Source organism: Cydia pomonella, chromosome 1, assembly GCF_033807575.1.
Source record: "Cydia pomonella isolate Wapato2018A chromosome 1, ilCydPomo1, whole genome shotgun sequence".
NCBI lineage: Eukaryota > Metazoa > Arthropoda > Insecta > Lepidoptera > Tortricidae > Cydia > Cydia pomonella.
The window spans coordinates 12849506-12864119 of record NC_084703.1 but is presented as its reverse complement, the minus strand read 5'-3'; the positions used below and the strand labels follow the sequence as shown (position 1 = coordinate 12864119).

The following is a 14614-nucleotide window of genomic DNA, read 5'->3' as shown; positions in this document are numbered from 1 at the left end:
TAACTAGCACACTAACCCTACATTTCCCTATTTGACGTAGCACTTGGCATGAAAACTTAGCGTGGTCCGACTCACTTATTTTAGACCGGTTAAGGTGCACACTAACAAGATAAACAAAATGTACTTAATTTATAGCTTCTTGGCTATTCTGACTTTACAGTTTATTGATACTTTTGATAGTCGACTGGAGGCGTTCAGCAACCACCTATTATACTTACGTATGGGCCTCTGGGGATTTGATACTATTCCGATTTAGTAAATTAATTGCAATGTGCGCCTCTTGTTTTTGAAGTCGGGAGAATGAAGCGGGACTTTTGAGTTAACAGTAATTCCCGCTCAGAGGGCGGCACTGGCGCTGTCACGTGACTCAGCTCCCGCCGCCATATTGCGTTAGTGCGATGGTGAGAGCGTTTTGCCGTCACTAATATTTAATTATTAAAAATTATCTTTTACAATTAAATAGTGGAGCGTACATGTGAAATTTACCTCAAAACGTATTAAAAGACATTTTAATTCATCTCGCTTCATCACATATTGTTTGTAAACGGTCAGTTCAAAGAAGAAAATTGTTCTGGGTTTCCACCATTGAAGTAACCAAGTGGTGAACGAGTATCAGGAAAGGTCCTAAGAAGCGTACCGAAGGCTGTGCTAGGTAAAGTACTTAAAAAATGCATAAATAAGTTAATGTTAGTAAAACACGCTTTTTTGTGTCATTAATAGTTAATTATTTACCGGCATTGATTGTTTACTTTGGTTTTCGTAAAGAAATGTTTGTTCTTATTCGAATTGTTAAATTATATTTTCAATTTAGATAGCTTTTTTTAAAAGCGATTCTTTAGTTATAGTGTTTGATTTTCTGTTTATGATGTGCTAACCGGGAAGCATAAGTTTTGTATGTATTCGATTTTGGAGCGAAATTCGCCGATCGCATCTGTAACTTCTTTATTTTGGTAATGCATCAACATGCTGAAGGTTAAAATTGTTTGTTATATTTACGAATTAGTTTGAAATTATGACCTTTGAAATCCTAGTACATTATGTACACGTAGCTAGCTGTACGGAGTTGTACCATGGAACCGCCATTTTGATTGCTAGCGCCTTGCCAGGGGGGAGAGGGGAGGCGGGAGGGGGCGGTGTACACTAAAAAAAATGTGACGCTCATTCAGTTGGAATCAGTTCTGAACATCATGAGGATAATAAACCTAACCTTATACATTGTTTGTGTTTTGACAGGTACTGTCACATGGAATGTAGCTTTAGCTCAATATGAATGGAGAAGTGAATGGAACCATGGAAGAGCCTATGGAGATAGCTCCTGCTTCACCTGTGAACCCACTACACTGTAATAAAATTACCTCTGAAGACTGTAAACTTGAGAATAAATTGGAGGATAGTGAGAGTACAGAAATTAATAATCATTTAGAAAATAATGAGAAGGAGCCTGAAGATAAGGAGGTCTCAGTGCCCAAAGATGGGGACAACCATCATAAGGATAAAAGTCTGGAACAAACTTCAGATTTAGCACCTACTAAGGAAACTAGTAATAGTGTTATTGAAAATCCTTTGCAAAATAATTGTAGCAATAGTAATGAATCATATCCAGAGTCCTTAAATAGTAATCAGGATAAGACTATATTTGTAGAGCAGAAGATAATAAGTTGCGAAGATGAGAAGAGCAAAGACGGGGAGGCAGAAAACAATTGCAGTGCAGCTGTGACCATCAATGATGAGGTGAGTTGTATTTTTCATCTATGTATTTCTTCCCTGTAGCAGGTTATTCATGATATTTCCAATACTTAACTCCTATTGTGTGATTTGTTGCAAAAACTAAATTTAAAGTCTATGAAAAACTGTGACTGTGTTCTCAAAATCATTTTTGTTACAAATACATGTACTTATTATTTGTCCATTAACAAAACTGAATGCTAAAAAATACAGATAACATGAATTAATTACCTGCTATTTAAAGCTAAGGTTAATAAAACTGAATTCTAAAATAACACTTGGTACTTAACTTATTAAATTTTAAATGTTAGTAGAACAGAATGCTTAGATTTGTTCTCATATAAATATGGAACCATTAGGGATACTTGCACCATCCCACTAATCTGGGGTTACCCGGTTAAACCGTTAACCCAGAGTCAAATTGTACTGGTAACTATGGTAATTCCAGGTTTATCTGGTTAATTCCAGTTTATTCCTTGGTGCAAGTGGCCCTTATAGGATCACTTTGTCGTCTGTCCGTCTGTCTGTCAAGACCTTTTATCTCAGGAACATGTGGAGGTATTGAGTTGAAATTTAATCAATATAGTCAGATCTACAATCCCTTGAAGCTGTGAAAATATCAAAATTCTAAGTAATACGTAAAATAAGATCCAGCCAGACACTCAAGTGTATCAAAATTCATAGGGTACTTCCCGTTGACCTAGAACTACGAAATTTGGCAAGTAATATTCTCTTACATTACAAGTACAGTCAAGGAATTTAATTTCCTACCCATTTCGTACCTTGTCACAGTGACAAACAACATGAAACTCGCTAGAGACCTCATACTATTGTCACTGTGACAAGGTATGAAATGGGTAGGAAATTAAATTCTTTGACTGTACAAGGAAAAATCTGAGATAATTTTTTTTTTGTAATATAATAAAAATAAGTTAAATTTGTACAGAACCCTCGGTAGGCGAGTCCGACTAGCACTTGTCCACACTTATCCTTATTGACCTTACATAATCACTTAACCCTAAAACAGTAAAAAAAAATCATGAGTTAATTTTAGCAGAAATCAAGACAAAAATTAGTCTGTACAACTAATTTTATGTTCATTCATAAAATAAAATATTAGGTACTTAATACCTACATACTAACTGCAGTGCTAGGCTAATAGAGCCTATGTTTAAATAAATAAATCAAGAAGATTGCGGACAAACAATGTATCCATAGAGTGTTAGTACAACAAGAAAATATCTTAACCTAGTATTAGTATTTATAAATTTAATATAATTTAAACAAGATGAGCTAATTTATAATATATATACCTATATTAATACATCATATAATATATCTATGTTATAAATTGCGCAACACTTTTAATTAGCTCGGTCCAGTGCTTTAATATCGGACAATCGAACCTATTAGCAATTTCCTTTAGAATGCTGTTGGGATTACATCTCACACGACTTAGTAATGAGACTATATTTTTCCGTAATATAGTCTGAAAACTATCCATGCGAGCTGCCACAAACATACCCGATGCAGAGCACCTGCTAGGCAGCCCCATCAGCATTCTAAAGGCATTGTTGTACTGTACGCGCAAGGCGTTGTAGGCTCGTTTCGTGTACCGGACCCACAGGCTGCTCGTGTACAAGTATTGTCAGTTAAAAGTCACCTAACTTTTTTTTACTTTTTGGTGTCTCTGAAGAAAAGTGAATGTGTCATTTATTCAGATATTCGATGAATGTTACTTTGACAGCTAATACCATATTAGAATTACCATGGGCACAATATGTAACAACGCCTACAAGGGGTCTAGCCACCTACTAAGAACCTTTAATGAAGAGTTATTAAAAATTGCATATTATTCATTTTATCAAAATTTTCTCAATTTAGAAATTAAGTAAATTCTCAAAAACATTGACACAACAAAGCAAAGAGATTGGGCATCCAATTATCAAATTGGACACTTGTATATTTAAACATAACCTGGCTTAGCACAGGAGCGCCGCGATAGTGTCTCGTCTGCAATATGGACAGAATAAGAGAAGGAAGGGTAGTCTTATCTTGCGGGCGGGATACTGTTATGACGCTCCTGTGGTAAGCCAGTTGATAGGTACTTCATATATTACTAAATGTGTGTGTAATATTCAAAAACAGAAAAGTAAGTTTTACTTAACCTTTGATATGCTTAGGAGCAGATCTGCTCCATATATATTCAACCAAATTCAACCTAGACATGAAGATGTTGTGGTTGCTAAATAAATAGCAAATTTTTGACAATTGTATATGATAGGTTAAAATCGCTAAAACAGATAAGCCCTCTTTGTGGAACTCTCCAATATTATTACTGGTTAATTACTTCCTGTTAGCCTTTCTCTGCAGATATTTTGTCTGGTTGCCCTTGTTATAGGCCTCTCCCATATTCCTCCACATGTCCTTGTCCAGAGGCTGTTTTTTCCACAAGTCTCCAGCCACCTGCCTGAACAAGTCTTCCCATCTTATTTTTTGCCTACTATCATTCCTTTTCCCGTCTCTTGGGTACCTTGGGTGGGCATGTTGTGATGTCTTTTGACCATTTTTCTCTTTTGTCTTGGAACATGTGGCCGTTCCACTTCCACTTTAGTCTTATCATAGTGTGGTTTACGTTGATTATTTTTGTTCTCTTTCTAATGTCCTTCTTATTCTATCTTTAGGTTTTACATTCAACATGCGTCTTTTCATACTATTTTGGCAGACTTGGAGGGCTTTCCTTTCCTTTGTCTTTGTTACAGGTGTTTTCTTATAAGGGGTAGTTAAAGTACAGGAAGGAAATGGTTAGGTACTTCAATTTTAAGGTATATTGTTGTTTATACATTTATGTATAAAGTCTTCACGTCCCCATCAGTAACTTGACACCTTTGTAGTAGTAAGTATTATTTTTTATTGTCCTGTTCAAGTGTCATTACGTCCAGTGTATTATTCGCCTACGGCTCATAAAAGACATATTGAGGCGCGTACATAATATGTACAGTCAAGTACATACATATGTCTACATTTTTTCACCTTATTGCAATGAAGGAAGGTGATATATACATATTTATGAACTCGACTGTACTATTAAGCCAATGAGAATTATTAAAAATTATACTTAATCATACCAAAGGGTTCAACTGGTTTAAGTAAGGCGTATGGCACTCTGCATCCGATTCGCACGTCGCTTCGAAGTTTGAGAGAGACAACGCTATGCGCGTATTATAGCGACATCCCGCTCCCGCCCACCCGATGCAGTGTGCTATATGCCTACTGTTGGCCTCTTTACCATACCCTGTAGCCTATGCACCTTTTCTGTAGGAGCAGTTTTAAATGCTATTGTCTCAAACACTTACCCGAATTTAGCAAGTGTGAAAGAGATAGTATTGTAACTTCGGGCGTCTATTGATATCGCCACGTACTGTACGAGTTTACGCAGCTTTATGACATCCCGCCATTTTACCGACATTAGAGTTGGGGGACTTCTACGTCTACTACGTGGACGATGTCGCGACCTATCGCTAAAGATTATAATTATGTATTTATTTATTTTCACTTTTTTACACATCAAAAAAGGTACAAATGACGGACTTAATGCCTCGTGGTATTCTCTACAAGTCAACCATAGGGCTAAACAGAAAAATGTCTAGGTGGGTACAATGAGAAGCGTTTAGAAGTAATATCTCGTTATATATAATACATATATGGATATATATGCACCGTGGTTTTATTGAATTCCGTTAACATCAGGTAGGTATGGATAAGTACGTTTCAGGAACGTCAATAGCATAGGTATTAAAATATATATATATATATATATATATATATATATATATATAATGTAAATATGTATATAATTTTTATAAAAAATAACTTCTACTTGCTTAAATCACAGAGAAATATCAAGAATACAAATCGGTACAATATTTTTTATTATATATTTAGTACTTAAAAATAAAAAAGACAAGCTTACAGTGTCAAAAGAATAGAAAACTACCAATATATTGAAGAAGATATCGAACGTGATGTGTATTTCGCGGTAGCTATCTTCTTATAGAATGTTACAAATATCTATAGGAAACGTTAAGTTATCGATAACAGACATGTCTTTACTTCATTTTGTCAATCACTTTATTTTGCCACAAAAACTTCTGTCTGCTACTCACATAAACAGGCCCTAAGGCAAGTGTACACGCTCGTCGTGGCCTTACCAGATGAAAATAAATTATTGATTAACTCCGAAATGGAATCAATTAGAATACCAGTGTTTTTGAGAAAGTAAGTTAATTTAAGCTCAGAATGCACTGTTAAACTTAAAAAAAAAAACACGGCGTATAAGTATATAGACATGTAAGTATATATATATACGGGTGCATGTGTTTAAAGGTTACTAATATAACAATTCCTACTAGGTCTGCTCTAGCAGGCAGGCAGGTTTATCATTATTGTAGTCTGTAAGAACGTCATTCTGTCGAAATATTCTTCGCTCGACTAGGTATCACTGGATCGAATATGCGCCGGATCGATATAGTCGGGGTGAAAATACGTACAATCGGCCACTTGCACAACGACACGACTTACACTCGTAGGCTTACTATTCGTTAGGTGGAACTTCAATAAAAGGTAACTGTTACTTTATTTTCCAAACAAAGTCGAGTACACAATTTCTTACCTTATACTATTATTATATAATACTAATATGAATCATATATTTAATAATATCAAAATTATGAAAATTTGTAAAAGGAATCCTTATTGAGGACCAATTCTTGTTTCCAAATTATAGTCAGAATTGCAGTTGTCGCGCGGGCTGCGAATGGTAGCGCAACGTAATTTAAATTCATAAGTCTAAAACCCCTACTCAAGTTATTTCACTTATTTCTTCATACCAGCAAGTTATCTCTAGGCTTAGGACTTACGGTAGCATATTTCTAAAATACATGGAGTAGCAATTTTTTTTCAAAGTCAAAGAAAATATTATATGTATTTATATTAATAAAAATTACGTAAATGCTTGTAAACAGGTTAAACGATTGGGGTATGGTAGGGGGTCGTTTTTGGAACATAAAATATTTGATGTTTTTTTTTTCCTTTTAGCATCGTAAAGAATGTGTTTAAATAAGTGTGTTTTGTTAGATACACTTTTTTCTTCGATATATATTTAAAAATATATTGGGGTTCTTCAGTATATCTCGGTAAATATTGGTCGGAGAACATAAGTGAACTTAACATACTCATTTAAACACATTTTTTGCGATGTTAAAAGAGAAAAAAAAATGTTTCATCAAAGATGTTCTTTCCCAAAACCGACCCCTACCCCATACCCCAACCGTTTATTTAGTTTACCAGCAATAACTTAATTTTTACATAAAAAGTAATTATTTATTTAAATCAAAAATAGCATACCATCAGATTCACAGCCCAGGCTTCGTCACATTACAGAAACCTCATCAATCTCAGGTTTCGTCAAAACAGAATGTCTATTAACACGTAAGTCATCTGCAACACGCATCATCAAAACTAATAAAAAAAAATTGTACAATAATAATAATAAAGAGAAAACCTATATCCTAATCTGGTGAGTACCCGGCACAAATGTCCCCATAACACCAGCGGCATGGATATACGTTGGACCAGGTGCGAACCAGACCTAGGATCGCAACCCCTATCCCGCAAGCGCTACACCCAGGTCCCTCACAAAACCCTTTGCCAAGGCCCGGGTGACTCGAAAGCAAGAGTGAAAAAATCGTAAACCGGTTTCAAGTTCGAGTACTTGGCATGTTGTCTCGCCGCACGTACACAAATACACTTACAGCGATAAGACCGCCTGTTGCTACCTTTCTTTACATTGTAAATCTGTTTTTTTAAATTTGTCTTCTTTGTGGTGCAATAAAGAATATTTACTTACTTACTTACTTACTTACATGTAATATTTACTTTGACTTTGAAAAAAAATGTTTTTCGACTCCATGGATTCTAGAACCACGGTATGCTACCAAAAGTCCTAAGCCTAGCTTATCTCTTAAAAGTTGCTTTGACATGGGGGTAGGATGAAAGAGAATACCTACTGTCAATGTATCTCGAGATTCACGAGAATATTCGTCCTCAGAGGAATGTTTCCGAGCCACAGTGGGAGAGTGAATTAGGCTGCGTTTCCACCTGAGATGTGCGAGGGAGCTGAGCGGTGAGAACGAGGATGCGTAGCGAGGCTGTGTAGCGGGCTTTTTTCAAATAAGCGAGCGGGGTGTAGTGAGCAGCTGCACTAATGCGGCAGTACCGCATTAATTACAGTGCGACATTAATGCCGACTGCATGACTGCTGCAAATGTCAAAAGTCCGGGCAACAATAAATTTTTTGACATAAGCGATTTCTACATATTACTATAAAAATGCACTGCTAAAAAGTATTACGAAATAAAATGATAAATCCACATAATGTGCTGCAACTTTTTTCCAAAACTCTCATTATACAATTTGACCATTATCCGGCAAATATAATATATTGAGGTGCAGCAATGAGCAAAGGGTACGCAGGATTTCAATACGACATATGTTTTTATTTTATGATTTTGTTGTATAGACTACGACAAAATAAACACCCTCAAAACTCCTTCGTACTCTTTGCTACACCCCAACTCAACGTAGTACATAATTATTCGTCAACAAACTATAAAGAAGGATATCGTAACTGCTTTGTTAGGATTATTGAACTTTGCCGCGAACATCTAAAAAATCAATGTTTGCCTCTCTGTCGCTCCTGTTTAGTCGAGCAATAGAGACGAAGACATAGCCATCGATTTTTGATGTTGGCACGAACTGTTTTGCTCCTATTTATTAATACATTACTTTTACTACACATATATTAAGTAATGAACAATAAATAATAATGTAAACTTTTAAATAATTTCATTACATCAATATTTATGATTGTGATAGTTCGCTTTTATAGTACAGTACATATGAAATAAAGTGATATTGATTTTAATTTGTATTACATCTTCTATTAGCAGCTACAAAGTACTAGAGTGATACATTTTTGCAATATTGCAATTCATGCATTATATCCTTTTTTACATGGAATAGAACCTTAACCTTATAGCACAATCGCTATAAAGTCACAATATTAATATTAAATCCATAGCTACAGAGAAAAAAATAAAAAACAAATAAGTCGCATACAATCCTATGCTGTCTGATCCCCGTGGTTCCCGAAGCTCAAATTTTAAGACACGCAAACCGGGATCCCAAAAATTGTATTTTTTGTACCCCATTTGACACCTAAAATCAGTTTTTGCAATCACATTATTTAGTCCTAAACTTTTTTCTATCGTTAATTTTAGTAACTTTGTATTGCATAGCACTCGTGTACTAATTATGGATCTACTGATGTCTATTTTATTGAAATCCGCTTAATAGTTTAGGCGCAAGAAGAAAAAAATATGGTTTAATATTCGGAGTCCTACGCGGTTTGTTTAATTTTAATTTTTCTGTAATAAATCAAGTGTAAACAAGTTGTGAAGGGTAAGAGGAATCTACCGTCTACGTCACTAATAAAAACCGTCCAGTATCCTAAGCTACAGGGTGTACTGAATCATCAGTACTTAAACCCATAACCCTACATTCTGGTTAAGTCGCAGTCGAGTAAATTGTTAATATTGGGGTAGATCACGTACAAAAGTATAGTTAAAAGTGGAATTCATATTCCTCCGAGTTTCCTATTAATAGAATGTCCCTTGAAAGTGTCTAAGCGTTAAACTTAGATTCTGCAAGTATTTTTTATAACAAGATGTATTTTTTCCACAAAGATATCGAGGGCTTTTTTGTGTAGAATTTAGTAAGCTTTAATGTTGCCTTACACTATATTTTCATAAATAATGTAGATTTAGAGTAAAACGCGAATTTCTCCTGGATGGTACACATTTTCCAAGATGGCTGCGATTCCTCGAGATCCCCAAATGTCAAATGGTGTGGGCAAGAAAAAGGGGCCTTTAATTTGTATACATACCAATTTTCATGACTGTTCCAGAGATTTCGAGGTTGGTCCTAATCCGATTGTGCTATTAATTTAACTTTAAAAGTAGGTCGCATACGTCAAATTAGTTTAATACCAGTGTATACTTGTACAGTTAAAGAATTTAATTTCCGTACATACCATTTCGTACCTGGTCACAGTGTCAATCAATATGAAAGTCGATAGGGACCTCGTACTTACGGGTGATAACAAAACACGAGAGTTATTTTAGAGCTGTGAAAGATACTCAAATAACTATTTACGATACTTTGTTATTATTAGGCAATATATTCATGATAAATATTTAGAATAACGTTTGTTAGAATAGGACCCGTGATCAGATTTTTGTCGTCCTGACCTTTAGACACCGTTTTGTCCATTTTCGGAAAACAAGTCTTAGTCATTTTTATTAGCTGGGCACAATTCACCGCTCTCCAATTATTTTTATACACTCGACTACTCAAACAGCCAAAAAAACTATCAATCAGCTGACATTGTGAAAGGTTTGTGGGATTTCGGACTTTCTTACATACAAATGGTATGTTATTGGAGTCCAAGAATAGTATTGTATGTCAGCTCAAACCAGTGAACGGAAATAAAACAAGGAACCCGCGTTTGAGAACATTACCGTTCAAATTTTCGGGGCAGTTATCATTATCACACATACACAATTACGCCTACATGTAAATAAGACGATACGTTTACAGAGCCTGTAATCAAAACTGGTAACCGATATATTACACTAATGTACACAGCTAAGTGTAGATGAAATGCATATAATGTCAATAACTACTAATTAGCGACATTAATCCGCTAATAACCTTCTTGCTGTACGTACTGGCAGCTTAGAGTCTGTGGTTCATATTTTATAGATAGGATAGGTTTATGCCATAATAGGTTGAAGAGCCAGTCAAATAATCCACGTATAATAATTTTGTGCAGATTAAAAGATAAGTATGACAGTGCGTACTTGCGTAGTCACATTCAGGTACAACCAGCGAAATATTTGAACCAGACCTAATATTTGAACAGGCGGAGTGACAAATTGTCACTCTGACAATAAAAGCTCATCCCTACTTTCAGTTTCAACGGAAATATTTTTGCGCTGTGTAAATGTAAGACGGAGGGAAGATTTCTGGGTAACTACAAGTGAAAATGCACAACGGAAGAAAGATTTGACAAAAAGTCTTAGCCATACAATACAGGGATATACGAGTATATACATATGTTACAGTAGAGGGTGGATTTAAATGATCAACATTTTCAGATAATGTGTGTATTTATTAAACTAATTCATAGAAACAGTGACAGGTAAAACATATCTATATACAAGAGACCGGGTATGGTTATCTCACGGCTTGGTTGTCACAGAGCGGCCGTAACAAACAATTTAACGAACTGATAAATTTAAGTATAAAAGTGTTGAAAGATAAAGGTATAGGAATGGACATAGGTATTGGGACCGTGCGTGCGTGACACAAGTTGCCATCTAGTGTTGACAAGTTTTCAAGGCAAGCGCTCATTTTATAAATTTTACCTTCCAAATAATTTAGATATCGATATCTAAATTTTATTTAAGCAGAGGCGGCATTAGGCGTGGGCGACGTGGGCCTACGGCCTCGCGGTCCGTGGGGCCTCGCGCCTCAAATAAGTTCCTATATCTCGGACACAACGTAAAAATGTTCGTTATTTCTTGCGCCACCAGAGGGCCTCGCTGTATGTACCTTGTCCTCATAAAATTTTGGTCTTGCCCCGCCACTGTATTGAAGTGTATTCAGTCAATTGAACGAGTTTTCAATGAACATGTGCTGCCAAAACCAGTTTTGAAACTTTATAACCATTACAGGCCAAAAACTGTTTATTATTGACAATATTAATCACAATATTATCCATTGGTTTAAAATTTATAAAACAAGCAAATCCACTGATAACACAAATCCAACATAGATAATATCTACATCAAATATAAGTTAATAAAATAGTGTACTTCATTTAGCATAACATCATCCCTATTATCCTCGTAATCTAAAAAGTCGTATGTTGCTATGAAAGTCGTATGCGGTTACGTTTTAGCTTCGCACGGTAGTATAGAAAAAAAAGTCGTCATATTTATTCCAAATTTTACTGAAGTTATTTACACGTGTAAAGTGATTCCACTGTCCTTGAAATGACCAGAATAACTTCTGCAACACTTCACGACACATTAAAACATTTTTAATTATCAAAAAACGTTGTTTTTATAAACCGATTTAGTCATCTATCAGTGACTGTCATCTCGGTCGAACTGAAGTTACCAATCGAGTAGTTTGTAAGTCCCGCCCACCTTAGGGTAGTTTACGTTGGACTATAATTCAGCGGACAGAATGCTTCCATGTTATATTTCCGTTCACTGGCTTAAACTTGTCCATAATATAAATAAATTAATGCTAGTGTAGTATCAACCATTTCCAGGTATATCAGTTTTGCTAAAAGGAAAATAACTTTCATCATCCAAACTGAATGATTTCCCTTTGTAATTTCCATTCATCTATAGCGACACTGAGACATAATGGTCGATTTTTACTGATCAGTGTATTCCGGGGCTCTTATTTTCTTGCAGCATTCCAGACCTATCTTTTGTAATGATCTTAAACTTCATTTAATAATTTTGGCGGCATCTCGTTGGCTCATGGAATTCATGTAATTAAAAGTGCTTTGGATTCAATTCAGGCTTGCCTTGGTTATTATCTTCGCTGGCCAGCCACTACCACTTTTGCGATTTATAGTCAAGGATGCAAGAATTCTATATATAGTAGAAACTGGTACATTTTCTGTACTAAAATAACCCACTGTGTCCCTTTTCCCATGTTTAAGTTAGAATTTTTAAAATGTACAACACGTTTTCGCAGAGCTTCTTATTTCGCTCCATTGCAACAAAAGATATTTGAAATTCAAGAATCTTTAAAGAACTAGCGACAACTTTATTAGCAGCATTTTTTGTTTATGTAGATAGTTTTGTTTTAAGTCTACAGAAAATCATTCTCATTTTTTTGTTATCACCTGTTAATTCAATTCAATTCAAATATACTTTATTCATGTAGGCCTAGCAACAAGCACTTATGAATAGTAAGACAGTATTACATATAATTATCTTAATCTAATTATCAGAGCAATTTATTGATGTTGTAAATATTATTCCATATATAATACTAATATTGTCACTGACCAGGTACGAAATGGTACTGAAATTAAATTCCTTGACCGTACAGTGCAGTACACAGTAATCTCAGAGTCCGTATTTAGCCAACGTCGAAAGTAGGTTGTGAGTTTTGAGGCTTAGGGTCTTTGACCAACGATTGCGCAACATCGGCTCGCGATGGCTCGGGACGGATTTTCATATATTTTCGTAGTTGTGCTTTGCGTAATCGGTTTATAATGATAAAGATAGTAAATTATGGATATGATATGAGCTTCTGAAGAGCCTTACTTTAGTGTAATAAATTAAAATTATTGTAAGTATTTTGACGAAATAAAGAAATTTAATTCCGATCGATAATGTGTATCAAATCTCGTTCCCAATTATGTACAGTTGTGTGCAATATAATAGAAGTCAATAAGAACATGAAGATAAGGGTAGAACTATAACTTTAGATCAATTATATTAGATCTATTTATATAATTCTTTTGCATTACTTGACATTGTTTCAAAATTAACCTTTACTTAAATAACATTGGAAGTAAAAAAAAACATGCAAATCGGCTTTTTGATTAACTTGCGGAAATTCTTATAAGAACGAAAACCCCTACGAAAATAATACAATTGCGTACTATAATTGTAATTTAGTATCTTGCCTATTATTTCCAATCAAAACTTTACATTTAAACCCATGTCATTCGGGAAAAAATATATTTTCTATAAGACGATCTTCGTCGCAGAGTGTACAAGTGGTCCATCACTCAATCCTTACATCAGTTTTGTTACTAAAATCCTTATTATTTTCGTGGTCGACATCGAGTGGAATTGTCAGTACCGCTACTTGACACTAGATGCCTCTGGTCACGCGACTGACGAAAATTGTATTTCTCAACAATGCACAACTAATATTACAAACAGAAGGAATTGAAAATAGAGTTCCGGTTAGTCCGGTTATAATATAAACTGAAATTGACGGACAGAACACGAACCTACGAGGCTAAGGCCCCGACCCTGACCCTTTTTGACAGTCAGCTAAAAAGTTAAAAACGCTTTAAAACACTTTAAAATTTCACATAACCATAAGGCAAACCTTTTGTTTTGATTATAACGATGTTTGTTTTAAATTTTCTAGGTAATGAAACACCTCAACCCACAAATGGCACCTTGTCAGTTTAGCCTTATTTTAAGGCAGCAATGGTGACATTCTTACATTAATAGGTGCCTTACACGTAATCGGAGGTTACACTGTAGGCTTAGCACAAGAGCGTCGCGACATTATCTCGTCCGCGAGATACACTACCCGTCTTTTTTTAACTGTATTCATTAAACAGGGATGGGTCTATCTCATTCTATTTTAAAATATGTGATTGAGGATCACATTTCAAATACTTGGTGTCATATTTGGCATTGATATAGGGCGCAGTATTACCAGCATGCTGGCGTAGTCGGCAGTCGAAAATAAAGTAACATGTGTCCTAAAGGTAGTCAAAAAACAAAGACGCCACTTACGATGTAAAAAAAAAAATGGTGTCCAAAAATAGTTAGTTGGACGTCAAAGCAACATTCGCTACAAAAAATCCAAGTCTGAATATTACTTGTCTCCTGTATAAAACGGTACGGTGCGGTAAAACGGAATAACCATACGCACAGCACGGTCCAAAGCCAACGTGCCTATTTAGTTGTGCGATGCGAGACAGCAGTCG

General features: G+C 35.3%; 1 protein-coding gene across 1 annotated transcript in view; it reads left to right on the top strand.

The window, feature by feature from the left end:
- Nucleotides 1-359: 359 nt before the first annotated feature.
- Nucleotides 360-14614, top strand: part of LOC133515609 (MOG interacting and ectopic P-granules protein 1-like) — a 38310-nt gene continuing 24055 nt past the window's right edge. The window contains exons 1-2 of the mRNA XM_061848183.1: nt 360-652; nt 1234-1731. Coding sequence (XP_061704167.1) covers nt 1267-1731 — 465 coding nt within the window. The 5' untranslated portion in view covers nt 360-652; nt 1234-1266. The remainder of the gene's footprint in view (nt 653-1233; nt 1732-14614) is intronic.